Consider the following 25,367-nt stretch of genomic DNA (forward strand, 5'->3'; position numbering starts at 1 on the left):
GGTTGGTGCCAAGTAGGTTCCCGCTGCAAGGAATGTGAGGGCATCCTGCTCCTTTATCTGCAGGACATCAAGGGCTCTGACACTGTGGAAGTTTCCTGGTTTTATGGGAACCCAGAACAACACCTGTATCGACTGTGCCTCAATAGTGCAGAAAAGCTCACCTCTTCTAATTTGTCAATCAGAAGGCACTTTCTATAAAATTTTGCAAAGATGCTTTTTACATATATATATTATGATTTTGACCACTAGATGCATTCCGTGTTTAGACACTCAAAGTAACCTCATATTGGAAGACTTTGTCAGTAAAATCATAGAGCCCGTTTTAAAAGACTGGCTTTAGGGGTGCCTGGGTGGCTCAGTTGGCTGAGCCTCCCACTCTTGATTTCTGCTCAGGTCCTGATCTCAGGGTCTTTGGATCAAGCCCTGCATCGGGCTCCCCCCTCAGGGGGGAGTCAGCTTGAGATTCTCTCTCTTCCTCTCCCTCTGCCCCCCCCCACACTTGTCTCTTTCTCTAATAAATAAATAAATCTTTAAAAACAAAACAAAAAAAAATGAAGGACTGGCTTTAAATCTGGGAAATATCTCTGTTTCTCAGTTTCCTCAACTGTTAAATGGGAATGTTACCTACTTCACGGGCTCTTTGTAAGAATTTTTAAAAGGTAAACCGTTAGGTACTAGTCAGTACTAACACATGGTAAGTACTCAATAAATATAAGATATTATCATCTCTCTACTACCTATGAATATCTCTACCTTAAACTTCAAGGTAACAAACAAGGTTTCTTGCAGGGAGGAATAAAACTACATGTGGGTTTCAAAACAAGCAAGAAGAGATACTGCTTTTAAGTGTATTTTTCTTAGCAGCTTGCAGATAGCAATAGCTGTTATGGAGCTCATACTCAAGGTCTGTGCTTGTTTCAAAGAAAGCTCACCATGTGTTGGGAGCTTGGCAGATGACTCAGTTCTGATTCCTTTTATGTTCATTTTCTCTCATTTTTCTTCTAAAATGCACAAGCGGCACAGCATCAATTTCTCTCCCTCGCTCCCTTTCTTCTTCCCCCCACTTTCACACACTCCCTTTCCTTAAACACACACACACAAGCATCCACACTAGTTTCATTTTATTTATCTTTTAATCCCCAAAGGATTCACGGAACAGGCTGTGTGCAGCTGCCGTGTTTTCTTCTGGTTAAATTGGCGGTTACCTACTGTGTGGAGTTGCTAGGAGAAGGTGAATAAGCATGATTACAGCATCATTGATGTACAGTCTTTCAATAACAACCTGTGGAGCTCTGTGGTCTGCCTTCTGTATGGCTCTATGTGTTATTTCCTCATTGTTGTCATTAATATTTGTTGCTTTCATTGTTAGAGCATGATATATCTTTAACTGTTGGTCACAGATCAATTAAGAGACAAAAACCTTGGCATTTAAAACAGGCACTTTTTTCTCAGGGTGGTGCTGCTGACACTGGTTCCTACCATCTGCTTTCTTAATTACGTCCTGCCCTCCTTCCATTGGTAGAGAGGAATTCAGCTTCTTCTGGTGCGCTAAAGTCATTCACGTTTCTCTTGTGCATAATAGATCTTGTAAACTGTAGGAATTCTGAGGTGCTTCAGTGCACCGAACAGTAACAGATGAGCTGCTTTTGGGGAGAGCTGGAGCGCTCAGTCGGTCAGTAGTACAGTAGCAGGCTCACATGTGAGGATTGTTCCCGTGAGGTCAGAGGATCTGTTTATACAGCTGTCTGCTTGGGGGGCGGGGAGGGCGGGTGATGAGAGCAGTGGATATGCCTGTCAAAGTCAATAGCAATTCTGACAGAAGCTGCCCTCAGCTTTGTAAATCTGTAATATTTTGATAGACAAGAGATGATACTGTATAACTGAGATTTGTAGGGGACTGAGGAATGCTTGTTCTAGCTGCTGAAACTGACTGTAACTATATTGCCCTAGGAGTATCATCATGGGGTCAACTGCTACAGAAATTGAAGAATTGGAAAACACCACTTTTAAGTATCTCATAGGAGAACACACTGAAAAAATGTGGCAACGCCTGAAAGGAATGTGAGTAAGCTCTTTGCTTGGTTCTGTGTTTTTATCCCCCACCCCACCCCACCCAGAATTTGACTATTAGCATGACTAATTGTTCATACTATCTGAATTTGTGGACTAGTGTTTCCTTTAGAAAGATTTTCTCTTAGAAAATGAAATGTGTCACTCTCAGCTAACAACTTGCTTGAAGGATGGATAATCTTTTTTGCACCTGTATGTTTAACATAAAATAAGGTAACTCCCTGAGAAGTCACTTCACTGTTATAACACATGGCTTCTTTTATACATTCTACATGTATTCTTTAGATATGTGATTTAGATATGCAGAAATGTAACTAGGAAAGATGCTTCCCAGGATATTTGCAGAAATAAAATTTCCTTCGGAAAAATAGAAAGATGACTACTGGTAGTTATTTCTCTGTGATTAGATTTTTTTGAAAAAGCAAGGGCAGGATTAACGTGATACTAAATATTTGTACTCCATTGTGCTTATTCTTTGTCTTAGTTGATATTTACTTAAGAAAAAATGTGGTAAAAACACTAGTACCATTCCAAACTTATTGGAGAATTTTAGCTTTAAATTAACCAATTCATGTCTTCTGAGAGTACAGAATAGCTCATGGTATAAAATAGACCTTGCTAAGATGGGTCAAGAGATGTGCTTATGTCAAGCATGAAATGTAAGTACCTGAGTCAAACTTTAATTGCATTGCTATTACCTTGCTATTTAAACAACATTTAAGTTTTTTGTTGTGTATGCTACTAAGTTCTGTTTAGTTCACCAGAACCCTATGTTTACATGCTTTATTTTAATATCATAATTTAAAAATCAGCTTTAACATTTCAATAAAAATGTGCAAAATGAATATTTACAGGCCATTGCAATTGCCTAACATATTTGCAGATCTCAAATGAAAATATATTGCTTTTCTATAATAATAGCTGAAGGAGTCCTATGCTATGCAAAATAGAGGTTTTCTAGGATTCATAGTTCTAAGGCTGCATTTACATACTACTATATACAATGCAACATCTGAGTAAATTTAATGTCACTGTTTTGATATATGATTTTTTAAAAGAAAAATTATGTCAAACTTTGTTTAGAGGAAAAATTCTTTCTACTTTCCTCCATTTGAATGCATTTAGTAATATCTAGCTATTTAAATAGCATTCTCTGTATGTTTTCTTACACTTGAAGTAATACGTGGCATTACAGTTCCCTGGTATAAGAGCACACTAATAATGCAAACAACATTTAACAGAGAATAACTTTTAAAAAAGGAAGCCATCTTACATCATTTGAATGAATTAGAGAAATATGTTTTTAAGATCCTTTGAAGACTTAAAATTAGAGTTTTTTGGTGACTTTGCTCTCTTAGGGAAACAAATAATCCTATAAAAGCAGATAACAGCTTACAAAGTTAATTAGCATAGATGAAAATTAAACATTGGCAGTCACCAGATGATTTGTGTCCCAACCTAATTAGTGGATGAACATCTGTACCGGAAAAATTATAGGTCATATTACAACCTGTTTTAGATTTTCTTCCCTTTATCAGGACAGGATGTTTTTTGCTTGTTTGTTTTGTTTTATTTTCCTGTAGTTACTTAAATGTATGAATATATGTAGTTACTTAAATGTATGTATTTGTGATAGTGAATTTGTGCATATGTCTTTAAGAAATTTGGAAAAGTGACTTTCTGTTTACCTAACATTTTAGAGTGAAGTTATCTGACTTTCACTTTATAAATTGATCTCAAAGATCGATCTCATTTTATTTCAGTAGAAAGTGACAGTCATTCAACAGTAGACCTTCGAGACTTGATATTCAATGTTGTTGTAGGATATAATAATACATGTATGTACTAAGTAAATTTGGTGAGTGTCCACATAGAGCCACTGAATGACCATTTAGGGAAAAAAATTACTGCAACTAGTTTTTAAAAAAATAATCATTATTACTAGACTTGATTGAAATGACTGATTGCCTTTGCATCAAAGAAAGAAGGAATTTGCGTTTTGGTACTATTACTTGTACTTTGACTTAAGACATTTTCAGTATTCTAGGTTTAGAATTCAAAATAAGAAGCTCTAAATCTAAAATCTGCATGACTAATGACAACTAAATTGTTTAATTATGGTCTTTTGTGTAGTCTGCATTCACAGCAGTGATATGAAGGTCTCCTTATTCCATTGCTGGAATTGTCTTGCCTATTTAAAATGTAATATTGACTCAAACAGAGTTTTTAGCTTATCAAAATCTCTGCTGCTAGAATTTCACTTTTTAAGTGTTGGCAATTAAAATTATGCTACCCATGAAAGCTATCAAACAATTTTGCAATAATTTTCTTGGTTTGTTGAAGAAGACTCAATGAAGACCTTTAGATATTTGGAAAGTAATTTTTTTGACTTTTACTGTATCTAACTTCACGAATCCACTGATTCATTTCAATAGGACATTCTGTTTTTAAGTAGGTTTATAGTACATACATTTTTGAGGTTAAACAAAAATAAAGACAAAGGTTAAAGTAAAATAAAGTTTATTCAACTATACTTTAAATATGTAAACATGAGCTACTATAGGTAGATATTTACAGAAAACATTTTATAAGGAATATCATCTAGCATAACATTTTAAATCACTTTTTTGAGTCCATACAAATAGTTTTTAAATTTTGTAACACATGTGAAAACATCGGTAAATGAAATTAAAGTATCAGTTATTCTCTACCATTTTGTTGATTTTTTTTCATTGAGTTTCTTTTAAATCTCCTTCATATAATATTTAATTGAGACACCATATTCAGTGATGTGCCAAGAAATCTCTTATTACTTTGTGGAAACAAGGGTGAAACACTTTCCTCTTCTGATTCCTGACATAGACTTGCATGCTTTATTCTGTTAACTTTATTTTACAGTTATGGCTTTATTCTTTAGCTTTCTTTAATCCATCTTCTACCACTAATTTGTCTCTCAATATGACAACTTAGATTATACACTATAACTCATCATCCATGATGGTGGAAATGTTAGCAAATGACTATGGCACCATACCCTTCGTAAACGACATTTAAAAAGAATCATATACTTGTCCATAAGTTATCAATTGTTTGGGATCTGGAAAACACTTCCTAGTTCTTCTGCCATCTCAACACCTAATGAAATTTCTGGTTCAGAAGTTTTCTGTGACTCTGGGACCTATATTACTTCCTACATACTAAGCAAATTTTTCTAACTCTAATCTTTGCTAAGATTGTTAAGTTTATTGATTCCCTTGAAGAAAGTTGTATGTGTTTTCATTTATGCAGGGTTTTTTTTCCAGGTTTAGAAATAATTCTTTTTTTCTGTGTCATGGAACTGTTTTTTTTTTCTTTTTTAAAATGAAAAAATTGCTCCACAGCTGTGGATTTAAAAAAAAAACAAAAACAAACATATTTTAAAACATTGGTGCTGCTCTTTCCAGTCAATGCCACTGTTCTAAGAGTTTGATCTAAGGGGTGACAGCATTTCCAGAATACTGTGGTCAAGTAGAAAGTCCAGTGAACACAGCATTATAGCAAAAACTAAATCAGAGTGTTATCTTATTCAGTTGTTCAACAGAATGGAGGAAAATTTAAACTGCTCAAAACTATAAAATATAGACAAAAATCTGAGACTCACTACTTCATAGTACTTATTGCCAGTTCTTTCAATTTTTATAAATGTAGGACTAGAACCTATGAGAATTTTACTGTTGGAAACTAACTTAATATATGAGAATTAATTTTACACGTATAGATGCTTACCTGCCTCTCTCTCCATATCTAGACAAATGTCCAGATATTAAGATCTAGAATTGTGAGTGCAACAGTTGAAAGACTTAAGTTTCTTTTTTCTTTTTTCCTCTGATTGGTGGTGATGATCAGTAATGGAAGAATAAAATATAGAGAAGCAGAAAGTGAAGGAGAAAGGAAGAAATGTATAATAACCTTATAACAAATTTAAAGTAATTGTTATTGAAGAGGGCAGTGTGTTGAGCAGCTCTCAGAGGCAGTACCCAAACCCTCATCACCAAGAAAATGTAGCAGAAATACATATTTAGAATAAAAATTGGCAAAAACAGGTGAAATAACAGGAGCTATTAGCACCATAGTCCCAAACTGGAATCATACTTTAGGATGAAGCAGCATTATAGATGAGCAAATCTGATCCTTCTACTGTCCTGCCTTCTAGTACCCTCCTTTCAAAGTTCAGCATCCTTCGCAGGGTGTCCCTGTACCTGCTTGACATTTGGAGCCTCCTCTCGTGCCTCTTCCTCTGTGACCCCCTCCCAATCAGGCTCAAGGTCGCACCAAAGAAATACTGCTTACCGCCTATCTGCCTTTGCTCATTTTGTTCTCTCTTACTACGTTTCTTCTCTCTCAGCCAGGGCTGCTCTTGTTCCCTGTGATGCTTTTAGAGATGTGTGGGGATGTTTCTGGTTCTTGCAGTGCCTGAGGGTGTTTCTGTACTCAGTGGGCTGCAGGGTCCAGGCAGGATAAATGCCCTCCAGAGCCTGGGAAATTCCTTTGTCAGGAAGGAATATCCTGCTCAAAATCCTAATAGGGACACTATTAAGTAATGTTCAAAGATCTCTTCTTAAATTTCACTTGCAAAGGAAATCCTTCTTGACCCTCCATACTGGGTTAGTTTCCTATATTTGGCTCATAAAGTAACTGGACTTCCCTTTTCATAACGAAATCTACCTTCACTCTGGGCCACAAGTTCCTGAGGGCAAGAATCATGTTCATTGTGTTTGCTTTTGGATCTCCAGTACCCGGTACAGTACCTGGCACATAGAGATCATGCAATAAATCCTTTACACATCAATCAATGAATGAATAAAATTCAGACTCTTATAGTGGTTCTAACTTCAAAATTAGAGAATCAGTTAGACTGCCAAAATAGGGCCTAAAGTCAGGTCAGAGGTGTGGAGATAGATTCACAGATAGAATAGGGATGGAGAAGATGGAAAGAAGTAATATGTGCTCATCATCTACTGGTTGTCAGAACTTTCCAAATATAACATATCTGTATTCTCATTTACTTTTCCAATGATTTGTCAAAAAGTAAGTATCCTAAGTTTTTAAACAGCTAGTAGCTGCTGAAACTTACATTTAAATACAGACCTGCCTAGCTCTAAATCTCTCTCTCTCTCTCTTTTTTAAGATTTTATTCATTTATTTGAGAGCGAGAGCACGCACAAGTGGGATGGAGGCAGGGCAGAGAGAGGGTCAGGAGGCAGAGGGAGAAGCAGCCTCCCTGCTGAGTGAGGAGCTCTATGCGGGGCTCGGTCCCAGGACCCTGAAATCAGGACCTGAGCCGAAGGCAGATGTTTAACTGATTGGGCCACCCGGGTGCCCCTCTAAGGCTCTTATTCATCTTACTTTCAATTCAAAAAAGAAGACATTCTCAGAATGGTTACCTAGAAAGATCACAGAGAAGGATGCAGATCCTTAAAACTTTGCCCATGGGCTTTGTGGTAGGCAGACCCGTGGCCTCCCAGAAATGTCCATGTCCTCATCCCTAGAATCTGTGAAGATACTGCCTTACATGTCAAAGGGGAATTAAGGTAGCAGATGGAATTAAGGTTGCTAATCAGCTGACCTTGAAATATGGAGATTAACCTGGATTATCCAGGTGGGCCCAATGTAATCACAAAGGTTCTTAAAAAGTAGAAGAGGGAGGCAGAAGAGGTCAGAGTGCTCTGATGTGAGAAAGACTCAACTTCGTCTTTGTCCATGTTGAAAATAGAGGAAACGGGCTAGGAGGCAAGGTATGTGGGCAACCTCTAGAAGCTTGCAAAGGCAAGAAGCAGATTCTTCTCTAAACCCTCCAAAAAAGCATGCAGCTCTGCCAAAACCTTGATTTTAGCGCAGTGAAACTTGCATCAGACTTTTGACCTACAGAACTGGAGATAATTCATTTATGGTGTTTCAAGTACTAAGTTTGTGGTAAATCTGATGCAGCAGCAAGAAACTAAATACATTCCTTCCGTAACAGAGTACCAGAGTGTTTAATCAACATGACCATTTTTTTTTTAAAAAGATTTTATTTACTTATTTGACACAGAGAGAAACACAGCGAGAAGAGGGCACACCAGCAGGGGCAGAGGGAGAGGGAGAAGCAGGCTCCCCGCGGAGCAGGGAGGCCGATGCGGGGCTCGATCCCAGGACCCTGGGATCATGACCTGAGCTGAAGGCAGACGCTTAACGACTGAGCCACCCAGGTGCCTCAACATGACCATTTTTATATTCTTACCCTCTCCACCACCATTGCCCCCAACACACACATTCTCATACAGACAGGATGCCCAGAGGTGGAGTCAGTCTCAGCCGCTCTATGGAGAAGTGGAGTAGATACTCTTTCTTTAGGCATTAAATAACTGTCTTCCATTTGACCCTGGTTTACATGCCTCAACCACCAATTTTCTTACCAAGCTCTGATATTGAGAGCTTGTAGTAGATTCATTTCAGATATCAAGGAAAATATCAATGTTCTTTTTTGGAAATTGTTGATAAATCTCAGTCTTTAGTCTCACATTGCTGATGGTTTTGATGGCTTTTCAGAAAAATAAGTCTAAAAATTGTTCTTTAGTCATAAATCTAAAGGAAGCCACCTTGCAAAATCTATTCTGGTTTATAAATATAATCTTAATATAAATTTCAGTCCTTATATAATATTATATTTATAGAATAGATATGGTTAAGGTAAAATACCTTAAAGATTAAAAACCTGAACTCTGGAATCAGTCAGGTATTTTCTCATACCATCTGTTCTTTAGCTCTGTGATCATGGAAAATCTCTTAACTTTTCTAAACTTCACTTTCCTTATTTGTAAAAATCAATTATTCTATTCATTCATTCACTCATTTAATAAATACCCACTGATTGTGTGCTATATCAGGCACAAGTTTAGGCACAGGAACTTACATTTTAGTAGAGGAAACAAATATCAAAAACAATAAAAACATAAGTTAATGTAGAGTAAGAAGTGACCTAAAGAAAATGCACCAGGTGATGTGATCAAGAGTTACTTGGGAAGGTACTTTGGTTAGGAATGATTTATCTTAGAAGGTGACTTTTCGGCTGAGACATAGACAAAAATTGATACCTACCTCATGAGATCTTGGGGTGGGGTGGGGTGGGGCTAATGAATGATATCTCTAATCCAAGTTCAGGAGTAAGTGAGGGATAGATTTAGGAGTCCAGCTGACGGAAATCAAAATGTTAGCTTTATTGCAGACTAAATTTCTGTTGGAGGATAAGATTTTGCAGCTAAATGAGCCAGAACACCCTTGAATTCAGTTTATCCACCCAAACGGCAAACCTCCTCAGCAGTGGCAAAATCTGCCCTCCTACGTGTGCCTCATGGCCTCTAACAGATGAGACTATGCTTTCTACATGCAGAATATCCTTTTCTCACCCTCTGAAAAGGATAATTTGCACCCCTAGGTGTAATTCTTTATCCACAATTCCCCAACCAAATGTTCCTCCTCCTCCTTTGTGAAAGAATGTGAAAAGTGGCAAAGGTAGGCAAAGCCTTCCAAAACTGGAAGGCTTTTCCAGTTGAAGGTCCTTCCACTTAAAAGGGAAGGATTAGGCTCAGGGAATCTGGATATTGTCCAAATAAAGGTAGTGAAAATTGAATAAAATAATGTATATAAGAAATACAGCACAGTACCTGGCATACAGTAATCTTTTAAAACATTGTGATTATTGGAATTTCCATAATTTTATCTATTCTTATATGTATATCAACTCTGCTAGTTAACAGCTATATGATTTTCTCCAAGTTTTGATTTTTCGATACCTTAGTTTTTGTATCTGTAAACTAGGAATGTATCATTACCTAGCTCATGGGTATTGAGAAAATTAAATGAATAAATCTTATGAACTTCTTAGAACAATGTCCAGAATTCAAGAAATTCTAGCTGTTATCATTATTATTGCTAATGTTATATGCAAATGCAGAATTGTTTTTTTTTTTTTCCAAGTAATTTTCTTATCAGAATCAGTGGAGAGAGTTGAGTTGTCAAGATGAGAAAGGAAGACCTTCTCTTAGGTCAGTGGAAGTGCGTTCATCAAGGTTCCCAGGTTTTTCTACTCAAGGATTTACATTTCTTTGGGGCAGGAGTGATGGGCCTGTCAGGAGAGAGAGCTGACGAAGAGAAGTGGGCTGACCCTTGACTTTTACTGATAGAAGAATTGCCTTGACGCATTCAGCACCCTTAACTCAGCATCTTGTGGTAGTCTTAGGGTGGTTTTTAGGGCTCTATAATCATGTATAACCCAGGGCTAGTCTGATTTCCTGAGTCGCTCTGGCTTGAAAATCATTCTTGAGGTCTTTCCTTATCCCAGTCTAGACCTGGTTCACAAAGGAGCTGACTTCCAAGTAATTACTGTCATGTCCCATAGTCCTTCCTTTTACTGATGCATTTTAGAAAATACCAAATTACCATTATATTATTAGATTTTGTCCCTTATTCTAACATATTTCAATCAGCTAATCAAATGTAAATATTTGAGCAAGTCTGATTCCCATCTGAAAGGTCTGTGCTGTAAGCCTTTTTGGATATGAAGGGAACTGTTCACTAACATCATTAAACAGATGGTAATGTTAAAGGCTCGTGAGAATCACAGTATTCCAAATATCTGGTCTGAGCAAGTATTAGGCATGAATAACTATTTCTTGTTAAGGAAGGACATAAAAGTGGTAGTAGGTCATGAGAGACATATAAATGAAACATTATGTCCCTTCTGGTTTCTCCTTTTAAGCTACACTTTCTTAAAACTGTTTGAAGAGTTTGTATTTTATTTTATATTTTATAAAATATTTTAAAACACACACTTCTATTAAATAGGCCCAGAAAATGCTCAATGCAGGTAATTTCTGCTAGGTAAAACTTTGATGTTTATAGCTACTCAAATTCGCTTATAATTAGTTGTGAAAAAAGAGTAAAGTCCTAAGTATAGTGTCCAGAGGGCAAGAAAACAGAGGTCAACCTAATTAAGCTCTGCATAAGAGTGGAAGGTCAAAGGATTCTTGGAATTTTGTACATGAATCAGGTACTTGATAACTTAGAAGAAAATAAAAATAGGCTTCTTATTAGAAAAGTATTAGTATGCAGGGGCGCCTGGGTGGCTCAGTTAAATGTTTGCCTTCAGCTCAGGTCATGATCCCAGAGTCCTGGGATCAAGCGCTGCTCTGGCAGGCTCCCTGCTCAGTGAGCAATCTGCTTCTCCCTCTCCCTTCCCTGGCTCGTGCTCTTTCTCTCTCTTTTTCTCAAAAATAAATAAATACAATCTTTAAAAAAAAAGTAATAGTATGCTGACTCTGGTCTGCTTAAATGTGAACTTCCTAAGACATGTTTAAAAATAAACGGCATTTGGAGCAAGATAAAACACTGAACAACTTGTGCATCAATCATATTTTTTAGTTAGCTTAAACTCATAATTGAATCATAGTAGTAACCATATTTTATAATTTTTTGTGCTTTATAATTTCTAAAAGATTTTTCTTTTGATCTGTGTGGTTCAGCACAATTATCCCATTTTTTTCTGATGTGAAAACTGAGCCTCAAAGACATTAAATGACTTGACCAATGTTTCCCAGGTAGTAAGAGGAAGGCCAGATTCCTAGGCCCATATCTTTCTTTTCCAATAAACACTGACTTAGATTATTTCATTTAATACTCACTATAAGGACTCACTATAAAACCTGACATTTTAGGAATTAAAAACTATTCTCTTGTTTTGATTTTTCCACAATCCTGCCATCTGTTTGCCTAGTTTTGCATACTCCAAGGGGAGTTATCTTTTGGCATATGCTTTAGATGTCAGAAACTCCCTGGTTCTATTTCTTTCCTTCTCCTAGACATGCACTACTATTACCCCTTTAATCAACTTATTTTAACAAGGATCCTATCTAGTATTTTAAAGGAATTTGACTTATCCTAAATCCTCTTGCCCCTTCAGATACTACAAAATTATTTTAATTTATTTGGTCTTTGGTAACCCAAACAACAGAGAAAAAAAAAAAAAAACCCAAAGTCCTGCACAGTAGAGACACCTGGGTGTCTGTCCCTGAAGCTTTTATTTACCAGTAAGAATAAAGCCAGGGGTTCTACTGATTAAAACTAGGTATTTAATTCCTCCTATGCTGCTTCTTTTTGTTCTAAAGAATTTTATGCATACAATAAAGTCCTTTCCTGAAGTAGAGTGAGCCGAATCTTTTCTTCTTTTATTTTAGAAAAATCATCTAAATGGTGTTTATTTTGCTTTATTTCTGACAGAGAACATAAACTATGTAAAGGCACACAGCATTTTTCTCACCCATTTTTAGACTGCATTTGGAGATGGTTATTAAGGAACTCCTCTCAAATTTTTAGAGCTCTCAAAATCTCAAGTACCTCCTATTGGTACCAACTGAAAAAGTATCTTTGGAAGTGTGACCCTCTTGATATTTCATCCTCCAGCAAATTTCTACCTTGATATCTCAGGTTTTCCAAAGAGCTTTCTATTTCCCAGAAATTCTTTCATGTTGTTGTTCACTGTTGTAATATGGCCCAATTTGTGACTTCCAATATCCACTCTTGGGTAATCCTTCCCATATTGACTCTGAACTTGGCCATTCCACTTGCTTTGGGCAATGGGGTCTTAGCAAATGTGACACAAGTAAAGGTTTGGAAAGGGCTTATGCATTGGAGTTTATTCTCTTTTGCTACTCTTTGGAACTCTCATACCAGCATGGGAAGAAGTCTGGTCAAACCTACTGGAGGACAAGCATGTGAAGCAGATATAAACCATTCCAGCTGAGTCCCCCTTAGACCAGCCAAACCATTAACCACCAGATATGTGAGTGAAGTCATCTGGGACTATATAACTTCCTCAAAGTCATAAGGAAATAATAAATGTTTATTGTTTTTGGCCACTAGTTGCAAGATGGTTTGTTGCACAAAAAGAGTCAACTGATATACACCCAAAATCAAGCTCTTAGCTTCTACATTTTTCAGATAATTCTTCTCTGGCTTTCAGAGATTTTTTTCCTACTACCACTCTGCCTTTTTTTCCCTCTCTCATCATCTCCTTTCATTTACTTCTTTGATCCAATCAAAAGATTATGAAAATAAAAAGCAATTTTCAGAAAATCAGTTCAATAAAATTATCTTCCACTTACTTCCACCAGCAACAATATCAACTGCATGTCCCTACTTACAATATTTCTTCCAATACATGATTTCTCAGTGGGCTCTGTGTTGAAGTGTGTTGCTGTTAGGTTTCATGAACAAATATAATTTCCCACCAAATAGAAGAGAAACATAGAATAAGGCAGGGAAACTGCATGGTTGCATAAGGAAAGACGGTTCATATCCTGTTACCCTGGCAACAGGCACTGGGAAGGCCAGGACTCCCCACACATCCTGTTGCCCTGACAACAGGTCATGCAGGGCATGGGAAGGCCCAGTTTCCACTCTTCTAGGCCTCATCTTTGCAACCACAAAGAAAAAGGAGAAAGCGATTTTCCATCTTGTTCCTCCTTACCTACATATGTCTTCTATTATCTGAATCACTCCAGTATAAGTTTATCTTTTCAGATGTAGGAAAGGGTAAGAAAAACGTGACCTCAATTTTTATATTCATAAGCTCTGAAACATTTGCTAATTTTTGATTGGGTCAAAGGAGTAAGTGATAGGAAAAAATAATAGAGGGAGGGAATCAAAGCAGTAGGGGGAATAAACTGTGGAAACCAGATAAGTACTATATGAATAATGTAGTAACCAAGAGCTGATTTGGGGTATGTATCACTTAGCTACAATGGATAGGTTTAGCTAATTTTTAGGGTGTTCATCTGAGAAAGTCACATATATGAAATGATTATTTATTTTGTTACTTTTATTTTGTGAGCAGACAACGTATAACCAAATACCATAAAATGACATTATGTAATAAAATTTTTATAAACTTAATTTGCAATTCTGTGTAAATTTCCCCCTTTTTATTTTTATTCAGCTTTTCTTTTCTTTCATTACTTATCCTTTCTTACCATATAGAGTTGATAAGGAAGCAATCTGATTCAGTTCTTTTTTTCCTTCCTTCTCTCTTTGTTCCTTAAGCAATTGTTTTGATTGTATTAAAGAAATACACTTTACATTTATTTTTGGAGCTCTATATTGCTTTGTCTTCACAATTTATGCTTTATATAAAATAGTTGTCTATTCAAAACTGACATATTCTGCTATTACCAATCTCTATCCATTTTTCTGTGATTTAAAATAAAATTTTAGCTGACTCCTTTGCTTTTAAAGATGGAATAAAAACTTTAAATTCTGTAAAACAGAAGTCTTTAACTTTCATAAGGCAGAAGTCTTATTGGTGAAAAGACAATGTCTGGAAAAAATCTTCTCTTGAAAAACTGGACAAAGGGATTTGTGGAGAAAAGATTTTGAATTTAAACTGTGTGAAAAAAAGGAAGTATGGGCTGGTGAAAAGGCAGTATCTTTGTGAGACTGTAAGCATGCTGAAGTGGAATTTCTGAAAGACCAGGTGGGAAATTTGGAGCCTAATCAGAATATCATTAAAGTCAGAGAAAAAACACTCATGATTATCTGAGACTAAATTAGGTGACCCTTCTAGACACTCTATTTGCACTTCATGTGTTATTTTTACTGTCCACTTAATTGTTCTGCATTTTAGGTAGTCCTTCTCTTCCTCTTCTGGGGGTAACAAGAGCAAAGAGGTGGAATCCATCTAATTATTATTGTATCCTCAGTGCCCAGCATAGCACGTTGCAAGAAGTGAAAACTTAAAACTGTTTCAATATATATTGAAAAAACACAGTAGGCAATATGTAACAACCTTGCATTTGAAAGGTATAGCTGGTAAAACTGTAGTTGTTCAGCATTAACATTAATTCAACCTGGAAGGTCAAGAAACTTTTTTGGAGGGTATTTAAACTGCTTCTGGAGAAAGGAAGAGAATGAGGTATCAGAACCTGACCAGTAGAGGTTGGTGGGGATGTGACTATGTCACAGACAAAATAAAAACAGCAAAAGACAGACCTTATAATGTGGAACTTAGAACCTCAGGATTGTTGTGAGGGATAAAAATAATGCAAAGTGCTCGGACCCTGTGTCTTGCATACAAGAAGCATCTACAAATGGTAGCTGTTATTGTAAATTACTTTTGTGGTTCAACTGTGTGTAAGACAACATGTTTGTTTTTGCCTATTCCTCTGCCAAATAATGAGATTAAAGTTGACTCCAGGTAACTATATGATGGGTAGGAGGCAGAGGAGATTCAAACACTGACTGTATGACTGAATGACTATTCCAAGACTATGATTTCCTAAGATCAATACCACTTAGATCCTAGTAAAACTCAAATTTCTGTTTCATTATGTAATTGAATAGCTAGGATTATGTTGGGAATATCTTTTATTCATCAGTGAATATTCTGGCCTTATGTGATCTTGCAGCCCAGAGAATTCATGATGAGTGAAGACGGTTGTGTATTTTGTGTGAGTTATTGCCTGCTGAAGTTTCCAAACCATAGTGAGTCAGGCAGAAGGAGATAAGCGGACAAACTTGGAGGCCATCAGGCTAAATACTTTATATTAGCTTCCAGGCTCCAGTTACTTGTCCATTACTGAGTTAAAGACTAACTAATCCTCTCTTTGCACAGTCCTTACAGAGAAACTTACAAAGAAAGATAGTCTTGAAATTTCACAATGTGATTGTACAATTTGTATGGTTCTTGAGTTTTATTTTTACCAGACATTAAGTCCAAGGTGTGTGATGAAGCTTGAACTAAAGTCATAATTTTCAAACTGTCATTTAATATTTTTGTTCTGACTTCATCCTGTTATGTGAATCATATTTCAATTAGAGATAAATATTTGCAAAATATATATAAAAAATGCCTCTGTAAAGAGAACCCATCTATCCATAATGGAGTCATGGGTTAAGGAGAGATCACATATGCTTATTGACTGAGCATGTTCCAAAATGAAATTTACTCTAATTGAACATAATAATAAAAAAGAAATAAAAAAGAAAAATAAATAAATAAAATGAAATTTACAACCAAAATATTAATATTCTTATATTCTTAAGAATAAAAATATTCTTGGCATTAGTCCCCAAATGACTTTATTATATATACTTTCCCTCGATTTTACAGAGGGCATTGTAACAGATTTTCATATTTGTTACCACAAATTGTTTTATTTTTCTAAAAAAATAACCAAAAGCAATGCTAAAATCGTTTACCTTTATTCTTATATTTCTTTGATTTCTTTTTTAAAATTTCTAATTCTATACTAAAATAGCTAATGTCTACTTCCTGTTATTAGACAACTTGGTTAATTTACTGATAGCTAGAGCGCCTGGAGAACGAGGAATATGATGCAATGACTTTAGAGCACTTTGGAATTAGAAACATGTTACCAAGTAAACTTAAATTCCCTAGAAAGGGGAAGTGTTTAAGTTCAGAAATAAGGAAATAAAAAATACTCTCCTTGATAAACTCAGATTGTTTTGTTAAGTATATGTCTTATGAGTATAAAAGTAAACACTAATTTACACAGTGTGAGTTAAATCTTAGCCACTGATTAAAACTATCTTAAGAATGAGAGTCTTTCGGAAATAAAGTTGTAACTTAAGTTCATCAGCACAATACTGACACTTGTAAAAATATTGAGGTATTTTGGAAAGTAGGACTAATATTATTTGATTAACCCACTTCAGTTGACTTATTAATACAATATAATTTATTTTTTCATTCAGTGAATATTCATCACTGGGTACTTAGGGAGCTCCAGGATTATTCTGGGCACCAGGGATACGATGATAAGCAGTATGGTCATGATCTCTACCTTCACAGAGTTACATTTTGATGGTGAGGATGGATAATAAACAAATAAATATGCAATGTAATTTTAATAAAAGCAAACAAGGTAAGGTGACAAAATGTCTGGGAGGCTCAAAAGTGGCTATTTTATGAGTTGTCAGGGAAGGGCTTTCTGTGATAGCAACTGGTAAGAAGGATGTTAATGAAGTGAGGACTGAGCTGAACCAATGGCATCCCAGATGGGGAGGCAGGAGCACAATCCCATGAGGCAGGGTGCATGTGATATATTTGAGGAAAAACAAGACCAGGAGCGCCGGAGCACAGTGGGTGAAGGAAAGCGTGAAATGATTGAGAATGGAAAGAAAGGCAAAAGTCACATCATCTGAGACCTAACAGGTTGTGATAAGAAATTAAGATTTTATTTTCAGCCTGGTAGGAAGCCTTTGGAACTTTGGAGCAGCAGAATGGAGGATCTGACTTATGTTTTTTTTTTTTTTTTTTAAAGATTTTATTTATTTACTTGAGAGAGAGAATGAGAGAGAGAGAGAGAGCATGAGAGGGGGGAGGGTCAGAGGGAGAAGCAGGCTCCCTGCCGAGCAGGGAGCCTGATGCAGGACTCGATCCCGGGACTCCAGGATCATGACCCGAGCCAAAGGCAGTCGCTTAACCAACTGAGCCACCCAGGCGCCCCCTGACTTATGTTTTAACAAGACTTCTCTGAACAAAGAGTAGAATGGTGGTTACCAGGGTTTGCGGGGTGGGGGAAATGTGGAGATATTGGTCAAAGGGTACAAACTTCCAGTTATAAGATTAACAAGTTTTGGGGTCTAATGTATAGCATGGTGATTATAGCTAATAATACTGTATCATATACTTGAATATTGCTAAGAGAGTAGATCTTAAATGTTCATACTACAAAAATGAAATGGTAACTATGTGAAGAGATGGAGGTGGTACCTAATACTATGGTGGTAATTATTTATTTACAAATAATTTAAAATTTATAATTATAAATGCATTTTATAAATGTATCAAATCAACAGGTTGTACACCTTAAAAAGAAGGCTTCTCTGCTCATTTTGTGGAAGCTAACAGTAACAAGGGGGGAAGTAGGGAAGGATAAGATTGGACTATTTCCAATATATCCAAGGATATATTAGGGGGCTAAGGCAGTTGTCCATGGCAACATTGGTACTTATGGAGATGATAAGTATTCAGATTTAGAACATATTTAAAATTAAAGCTGTAGAACTCACTCATGAGTTAGATGTGGGAATGTAAGGATTAAAATGAGGTATAAAGACTTGTTTCATTGTGCGTGTGTGTGGGTGTGGGTGTGGGTGTGTGCATGAGAGAGAGATCCTGAACAAATGGGTTGTGTATGATCCCTTGTCTGAAGCCCTTGGGTTAAAATGTGACCAAAATTCATAACTTTCAGATTTCAGAAAGGTAATAAGGTGCCTATTCCAAAAATTATTCCCAGTGGGGCCTGGAGTAGCTCCCAACAGATATTTCTGCTACAAAATATAATAAAGACAATAAATGGCCTCTACCAGTGCAAGTCAGGTTTTGCGGCCAAACGAGTTCAGGTCAGATCAGGTTTTCCTGCAAAATGAAAATGTTTGCTGTTTAGAGCTTTCAGATTTTCATAGCTGTGGATAAGGGGTTATTAACCTTTACCAGTTCCTGAAATGGGGAAGATGGTGGGAAAAACAAAAAGCTCTTTTGGATCCATGAATTTTGAGAAGCCTGTTAGACATTCAAGTGGCCTTACAAATAAATAGACAGCTGGACCGATGAGAGGTCGAGGCGGAAAATATAAATTTGTGAGTCACCAATATACAAATACATTTAAAATCATGGAACTAGATGAGATCATCTAGGGAGTTAACAAGGTTGTAAATGAGAAGAGGCTCAGGGCTGAGCCCTCAGGTCCCCCAAGATTGGGAGCTTGGGAAGAGAAGTCAGGGAAGGAGAAGGAGGAGTAGCCAGTGTGCTGTGGCATCCTGGAAGCCAAAGACGACTACACGTCAAGAACAGCAAATGTTAAGTGTCAAATGTTGCTGAGACGTCATGTACATGGATTGTGCATTGACCATTGACTTTTGCATTATGGAGGTCTTTAGCAATCTTGGCAAAATACTCCCAAAGAAGTAGTGGGACAAAAATCCTCAGAGAAGTGGGTAGAAGAGAGGACTGGAGGTGAAGTGGGAGCAGTATGTACATCTAACTCTTTAAATAATTTTCTAGAAAGGAGATCATAGAGATATGGTGATAGCTCCTTTACACTTTGAGTATAAAGCAGTTTGTTAAATGTGGGGATATTATTGGAGAATTCTGATGGGAATGATGATATGAATGATTCTGTAGGAAGTAAAAAAATAATCACTGCAGAGAGAGAGAGAGGAAATCTCCATCCCCTTAAATAGGTGAGAGATAAGGTTGGCTTACGTGCAGCGATTGGATCTAGGAGCAGGATGACGCATCCATGGTAACAGGATGGAAGCAGACTATTTGGGAACATTTGCAAAGTAGTTAAGTGAAAACTTGGTGATGGTCCCCTCTCGTTACTTTAATTTTCTCAGTGAAATAAGAGGCTATTTGTAGAGAGTGAGGAGGGGAGAGAGGGAGTGGAGATTTGAGGAGAAGGTGTGAAACAGCTCAGCAAGGAGTGTGACTAAGGAAATGCAGTGGAACTGGTGGGCAGTGCTGAGCATCCACCTCAATCACATATTTCAAGTGTGATCGGTTTGCATCCCTATGTGCTTTTTTCACCCTGTTACATTCAGTTCAGCTGCTTCCATGCAGGCTCAGAGCAGATGCAGAACTGGGTTTACAGAGTTCATATATTGCCAGAAAATTCCAGTGTCATGGATGAAGGAGGGCTGAGGGCCTCTTTAAGGTTTAAGATCAGGGGAGAGGTGAGAATATGAGGGAATGATGGACATCAAAAAAGTGGATAAAGTCAATAAATTAGAGGTAGAGAAGGAGATAATGAACTGCTGGAATGAGATACTAGGGTCGGTGACCTTTTGTTCTTCTCAAAGACACAGAATGATAAAATAGACACATATTATGTGTAGACAAACTTATACAAGAAAGATAATTTGTGAAAACAATAAATGGTAGGTAATTTTATTCTTCTCCTGTTTATAGAAGTCCCCCTGTGAAATTTTTTACCTTTCGCTACTAGGCTTTCTCTTCAAAACAGAAGAGGCTGTTAGGAGTGTGGCTTTTCCTGCAAAGAAAACAAAGCGGGCAGATCTAATTTTAGGATGCTTTTCCTTGACAACAGCCTTTTTAAATATTGCCTATTCAATAATAAAAATGGGCTTCAGAAAATAACGACACTGTGTTTGGTTAAGGAAATCCAGTCACCTTTTAAACTTGAACCTTACAAGGTGTCATGAGAACCCATAATAGGGCTTTTCCTTCACTTTTCATCGGTGAATAAAGTTTTACTGTTGTACTTATGGCAAATTTCAGTGCATTTCATCAGTAGCAACAGGGCAAGCGTGTAACAAGGACTGCTGTGAAATATGGATTTAACCACAAGGATATGGAAAGTATTTTACTACATAAGAGTTGTTCCTCTGTTTACATTAATAGTAGCTTTAGTTGACCTAAATAATCCAGACTTTAAGTTCCTTCTTGAGAGCCAAACAATTTTGTGAGTCGGCAAACACTAAGCAAAACAATTATCCCTTTATTTGATGAAGATTTTAATGCCAGGAGTGAAGTTTGCCTTGGCTGAAATTTTATAAAACAGTCACACACACACACACAGACACACACACACACACAATAATGATACCTAGTCATGCACTTTAGTATAAGAGCAACTGCCATTCAATAACTATATATAATATTGTGCTGATCAGGCATAAAGAGAAGTAAAAGTCATAGTTTCTTTTGATTTTTATCACAGTTCATTATACATAGAATTTTGTGAGTCATAATATTAAACAATTTTAAAACTTCAATGTAAAGGTCACTGGTAGATAGATTTTACATCTACTTTTTCCAGGAAATTGAACCTTCTGTTTTTGTGCAATAAACTAATTTGGGGATAATTATATATGAGTTATGTGAATGTTTAAAAATTACTCTTCTGAAATATTTGTTGAATTTCTTATTTAGCATTGCATGATTGATCTTATTTGAAGTTTGGTACTATGTTGCTTACCCAAAATAATCTTTGCATCCTTAGATCCTTGGTCGGATGTTCCCTAGGTAATGCTGTGCATTTTATTGTTGGTAAATTGAATTTCCTTCTTAACTCCTAGAGATGTCTCTTGATTTCCCTCCCTTTGAGGATTGGCCTGACTATGATCTGAGACTGCATGATTCCTGTTTATTCTGCCATCAAAGATGTACTTGAATGTCTGAAACTGCCAGTCATATGCTTTGACTGGGTCTTTAAAGAAGTATAAACTTGGCTTCCTTAGTACTAATCCTATACATTGTATAACACTTTTACTTTCAAAAATTAATTCTTATTTTTATTAAAGCAATAAAATAGTACCATAAGACAATGACAACAGTTCCTCCCTCCACCACTCCTTGGCACCACCTAGGTCTGCTTCCTGAGACATCAACTTTCATCTTTTAATTCTTTCTTCCTGTAAATTATCTGCATTTCAAAATAATAATTTTGTGTAGTTGTTTCTTGATTTATCTATTTTAAGCATATCTATCTACTGCCTTCCTATAGCAGTGGCTGAAAATTTAGCACTTAGACCAAGCTCTAACTATGGCCGTCATGGGTTACCCTCCCCCATTTTCCCATGAGTCAATATTTGGTGTTTAGAGTCTTACGACTGAATTGTTTTCACTTCTGAGCCAAGAAAAGAAATGTGAATGTTTCCTGTAGAGTACACTCCTCTTGTTTTTACTGGAATTAATAAATGTCTCATTTTAAGTGTTGGCTTTGATTACTGCATACCTATCACTTATTCTTTCCAAATTCAGAAAAAGAATTGTAAAACACCCTTTAATATTTTCCCCACATTTCTAAGCACATCATGTGCTTTTTCTCTCTTAATCTTTTCCTTGGAGACATTGTCCTTCCAGCATTTGTCCCCAGCTCCATCTGGGGTTCACCAAGCCTGAGGCACAGCTGAGCCTGGGATTGCCCTTTGCCTTCATTCTGGGAAATCCCTTCAACACCCTCATGGGTTGGGCCTGTTGTTTCCTGGATCCTGTGCTTTCTCAGTTTACTCTCATTTAGGGGATAAGCTTCTCTAATAACTTCCTGAAATAGGGTACTTGAGAAATACACTCATTTATAGTACATTCATATATGAAAATATATTTATTCTATTTTGATATAGCTTGTCAGTCTCTGAAATCATAAGTTAAAATATTTTTTTTCTTAGAATTTTAAAAATATTGCTTTATTGTCTTTTAACTTTAGTACTGCTATCAAGAGGTTTGATGCCAGTTAGCCCTGATCTTTTTATGTGATGTTCTTCCCAACCCTCATGAGTCAGGAATTTCTCCTTTTTCCTTTTTCCTGTGAAATTTCATAGTAACATTGGTGTGAGAATTTTGTACTGGGAAGTTGATTGGTTCTTTTAATCTAGAAATGCATGCCCTTCATTTTTTGGAAAAATCTCTCCATTTGTTAATTTGGTAATTTTCTTCCTTCCATTTTTTTCCTTCCATTTTCTTCATCTATTCTTTCTGGGATTTTTATGTTGCTCCTTCTGGATTAAGTGTCAAGTTTTATTATATTTCCACTCCTCTCATTTTTGCTTTTTTTAAAAAATAAAACAACTTGGACATCTATTTATCAACCCCTCCAAAACTTCTCAAGATCTGACCTCATTCTTATTTTGTTTGATTCTTCCTTGTAGCACTCTATTCTTTTGTAGTGCACACAACACTTTTTATACCCCTAAGTCCATTTTTGTTGATTTTTTCTTCTACTTGAAAAGGCTCTTTCTACTGAGTTCATGTTTTCTGTGTGTTTGTTGCAGTTTGTCTTTCCTGTTAAAGACTTTCCTCAAGGGGGCTGTCTGCTCACTTTTAAAAGAGAGACACTAAAGAGCTGATTGATGCTCAGTGTGAGTGGATAGCGTTTGTTGACTTGCGGGCTTCATAATAGGGTGGGAGGTACTCAGCCATTTATTTAGGTACAAAGTGCCAGCATCTAAAAGTCCTTTCTCTGGAACCATTTTTTTTCTACTAGAAAATAATCTAACCTCTAGTCTAAGATATTAAAACCTTGTTGCCCCCATTCTGGAACTGAGTGAGGAAAGGAGTTGGGGTCATACCATTTATTATGTAGTTTTTTACATAGTTTACTTTTTTAAAATACAGCAACTCACGTTTCTCACCTCTGTGGCTTAATTTCACCAGAAAATAAATATCTAGTTTTCCATAATGATGTGGGAGCAGTATTTGCTGGGTACTTCTCCATATATTGCCTTTCAAATAAAACCCTATTTTAGTCCCACTTTGGTTCTCTGAATTCTGCAAAACTGGGTGCCTTTAATACTGCATCTTTTCATGTTCTGCAGGGTGAAACTTCTGTTTCTAGCTGGTATTCTTTACTAAGATTTCCACTCTTCCATCTATTTTTCAAACTTCAGAAATATAATTATTCTCTTGTGTCGTTATTTTTCCAATTCAGTTTGTTCTTCTGGGGGATTTACAACATTTTTATGTCTTTACTATCATGTTGGAGGAGTTTTAGAAGATAACAATGATAAATGCATGTTCAGTTAGCCATGGTTAAAAAATGATGCACTTAAGTTTTCCAATACTTTAAAAAATTAATTCAAATTTTATTTTGCACTTTAATTTTCTTGAAAACCCTGAGGGGTAAGACCATGTACTAACTCCATTTATCATATAAGAAAACAAAATGAGATGATTTTCTTTTTTTAAAAAAGATTTATTTATTTTAGCGAGAGAGAAAGAGAGAGAGAGAGAGAGAGAGAGAGAGAGCCAGTGAGCACATGCAAGTGGGGGGAGGAGCAGAAGGAGAGAGAATCCCCAAGCAAACTCCCCTCTGAGCGTGGAGCCCATTGCGGGGCTCAATCCCAGGGCCCTGAGATCATGACCTGACCCTAAATCAAGAGTCAATTGAATGAGCCACCCAGGTGCCTCCAAAAGAAATGATTTTCTTAAAGTAATTATATTACAGAGTTCAATGCAGAAAACAGGAACCAGGCTGCTATTTGAAACAGAAAGGGATTCAATATGGACTCAATAGATGTTTATAAAATCATAGGAATGTCTGTAGGAGCTGGAAGTCAGAGGCCACCACTAAACTAGCAAGTTAAAAGATCAACACCACCGCTGTGATTCAGAGGCAAGAAGCAGCTGGGCTATCATCACTAGTGCTACTGGGTACCCCACTGCCAATGATACCCATTGGAGCCAGTGGCTGGATAAGCAAAGGTGGAATCCAATCAATACAACTGTCTCATGGCCCTGTTTGTCAGCCAAAATCAGCAGTAGGAAGATGGCTTCTCTTAACTTTGCCTTCTAAATATTCCAAATACTTTAAGACTGCCTTTCATTGGCATCACCTAATTCATGTCTAGAACCTTAGCTAAAATGGTCTGGTTATAGATTTTAGCTCTCAAATCTCTCCAAATAGAATGTCTCAGTCCGAAGCATCTACTATAGTAATACAGCTGGTTTGTGACAGAGTTAAAATTGGACCCCAGTTTTTGTGACTTTCAGCATTTTCCTTTTTACTGTTTTATTTTAAAAATACAAAATAATAGAAAATAATATAAATAAACATTATTTAAATATTAAAGAATATAAAAATCACATTAAAATTTGTTGTCCAAATGGAATGATTATCCAAAATACACTAATAGTATAATTGACATCTTCTTCTTTAGAGACTTTTGTCCTCAACAGTATTTGATAGTATCTAAATATATAGGATAATATTTTGATTCTCATTTCACAGAGCATATGGATCTGTATTATATGCTTAACATCATACTAGACTACTTGAGGGATAAAGAAATAAAAGACAGTCTTCTTTCCTTTAACTGGGTATATAAAGCTAACTCCTATTAATTGATGGTAACAATAAAAATGGAATATATGTAGTTTTCTTTATGGGTGAGAAGAATACTTACATTTGTTGTTTGTCAAGAACTCTGTATTTGTTATCTCATTAAATCTCCATACAAACCTTATAAGTTAATATTGCCATCCTCACTTTAGAGAGTAGTAATATACATACAGGGAGGTTAGATAACTCCACCAAATTATGCTGACATTGGACTCTAGAGCTGGTATTTAAATATTGTGTTTTTCCTTTTATACTAAGATGCCTCTTGAGCAAATATGGGATGAACCTTGATGAAGGGTAAGATTTGGATGGGGAGAGGGGTAGGACAGGTGTCTCAAACTCAAATTCTATCAGAAGCCATGGTTGATGGAGGTGGATTGGGTGGGGATTGTGGTAGCTCAG

At 36.4% G+C, this 25,367-nt stretch overlaps 1 protein-coding gene across 4 annotated transcripts in view; it reads left to right on the top strand.

Annotated features, from left to right (window-relative positions):
* The first annotated feature begins 1,061 nt into the window (after positions 1-1,061).
* The window catches only part of PDE1A (phosphodiesterase 1A), a 315,068-nt gene continuing 290,762 nt past the window's right edge, over positions 1,062-25,367 (top strand). For 2 of the 4 annotated variants that reach the window (XM_025887544.2, XM_073881662.1), the window contains exons 1-2: positions 1,581-1,719; positions 1,951-2,061. In XM_025887544.2, the coding sequence (XP_025743329.1) occupies positions 1,961-2,061 (101 nt within the window). In that variant the 5' untranslated portion in view covers positions 1,581-1,719; positions 1,951-1,960. Of the gene's footprint in view, positions 1,232-1,537; positions 1,720-1,950; positions 2,062-25,367 lie in introns of those variants that run through there. The other 2 variants (XM_073881661.1, XM_073881655.1) reach the window with 2 other exon arrangements.

The sequence above is a fragment of the Callorhinus ursinus genome, unplaced genomic scaffold, assembly GCF_003265705.2.
Source record: "Callorhinus ursinus isolate GAN/ISIS: 27379988/994484 unplaced genomic scaffold, GSC_fseal_2.0 scaffold2, whole genome shotgun sequence".
In the NCBI taxonomy this organism is placed as follows: Eukaryota; Metazoa; Chordata; class Mammalia; order Carnivora; family Otariidae; genus Callorhinus; species Callorhinus ursinus.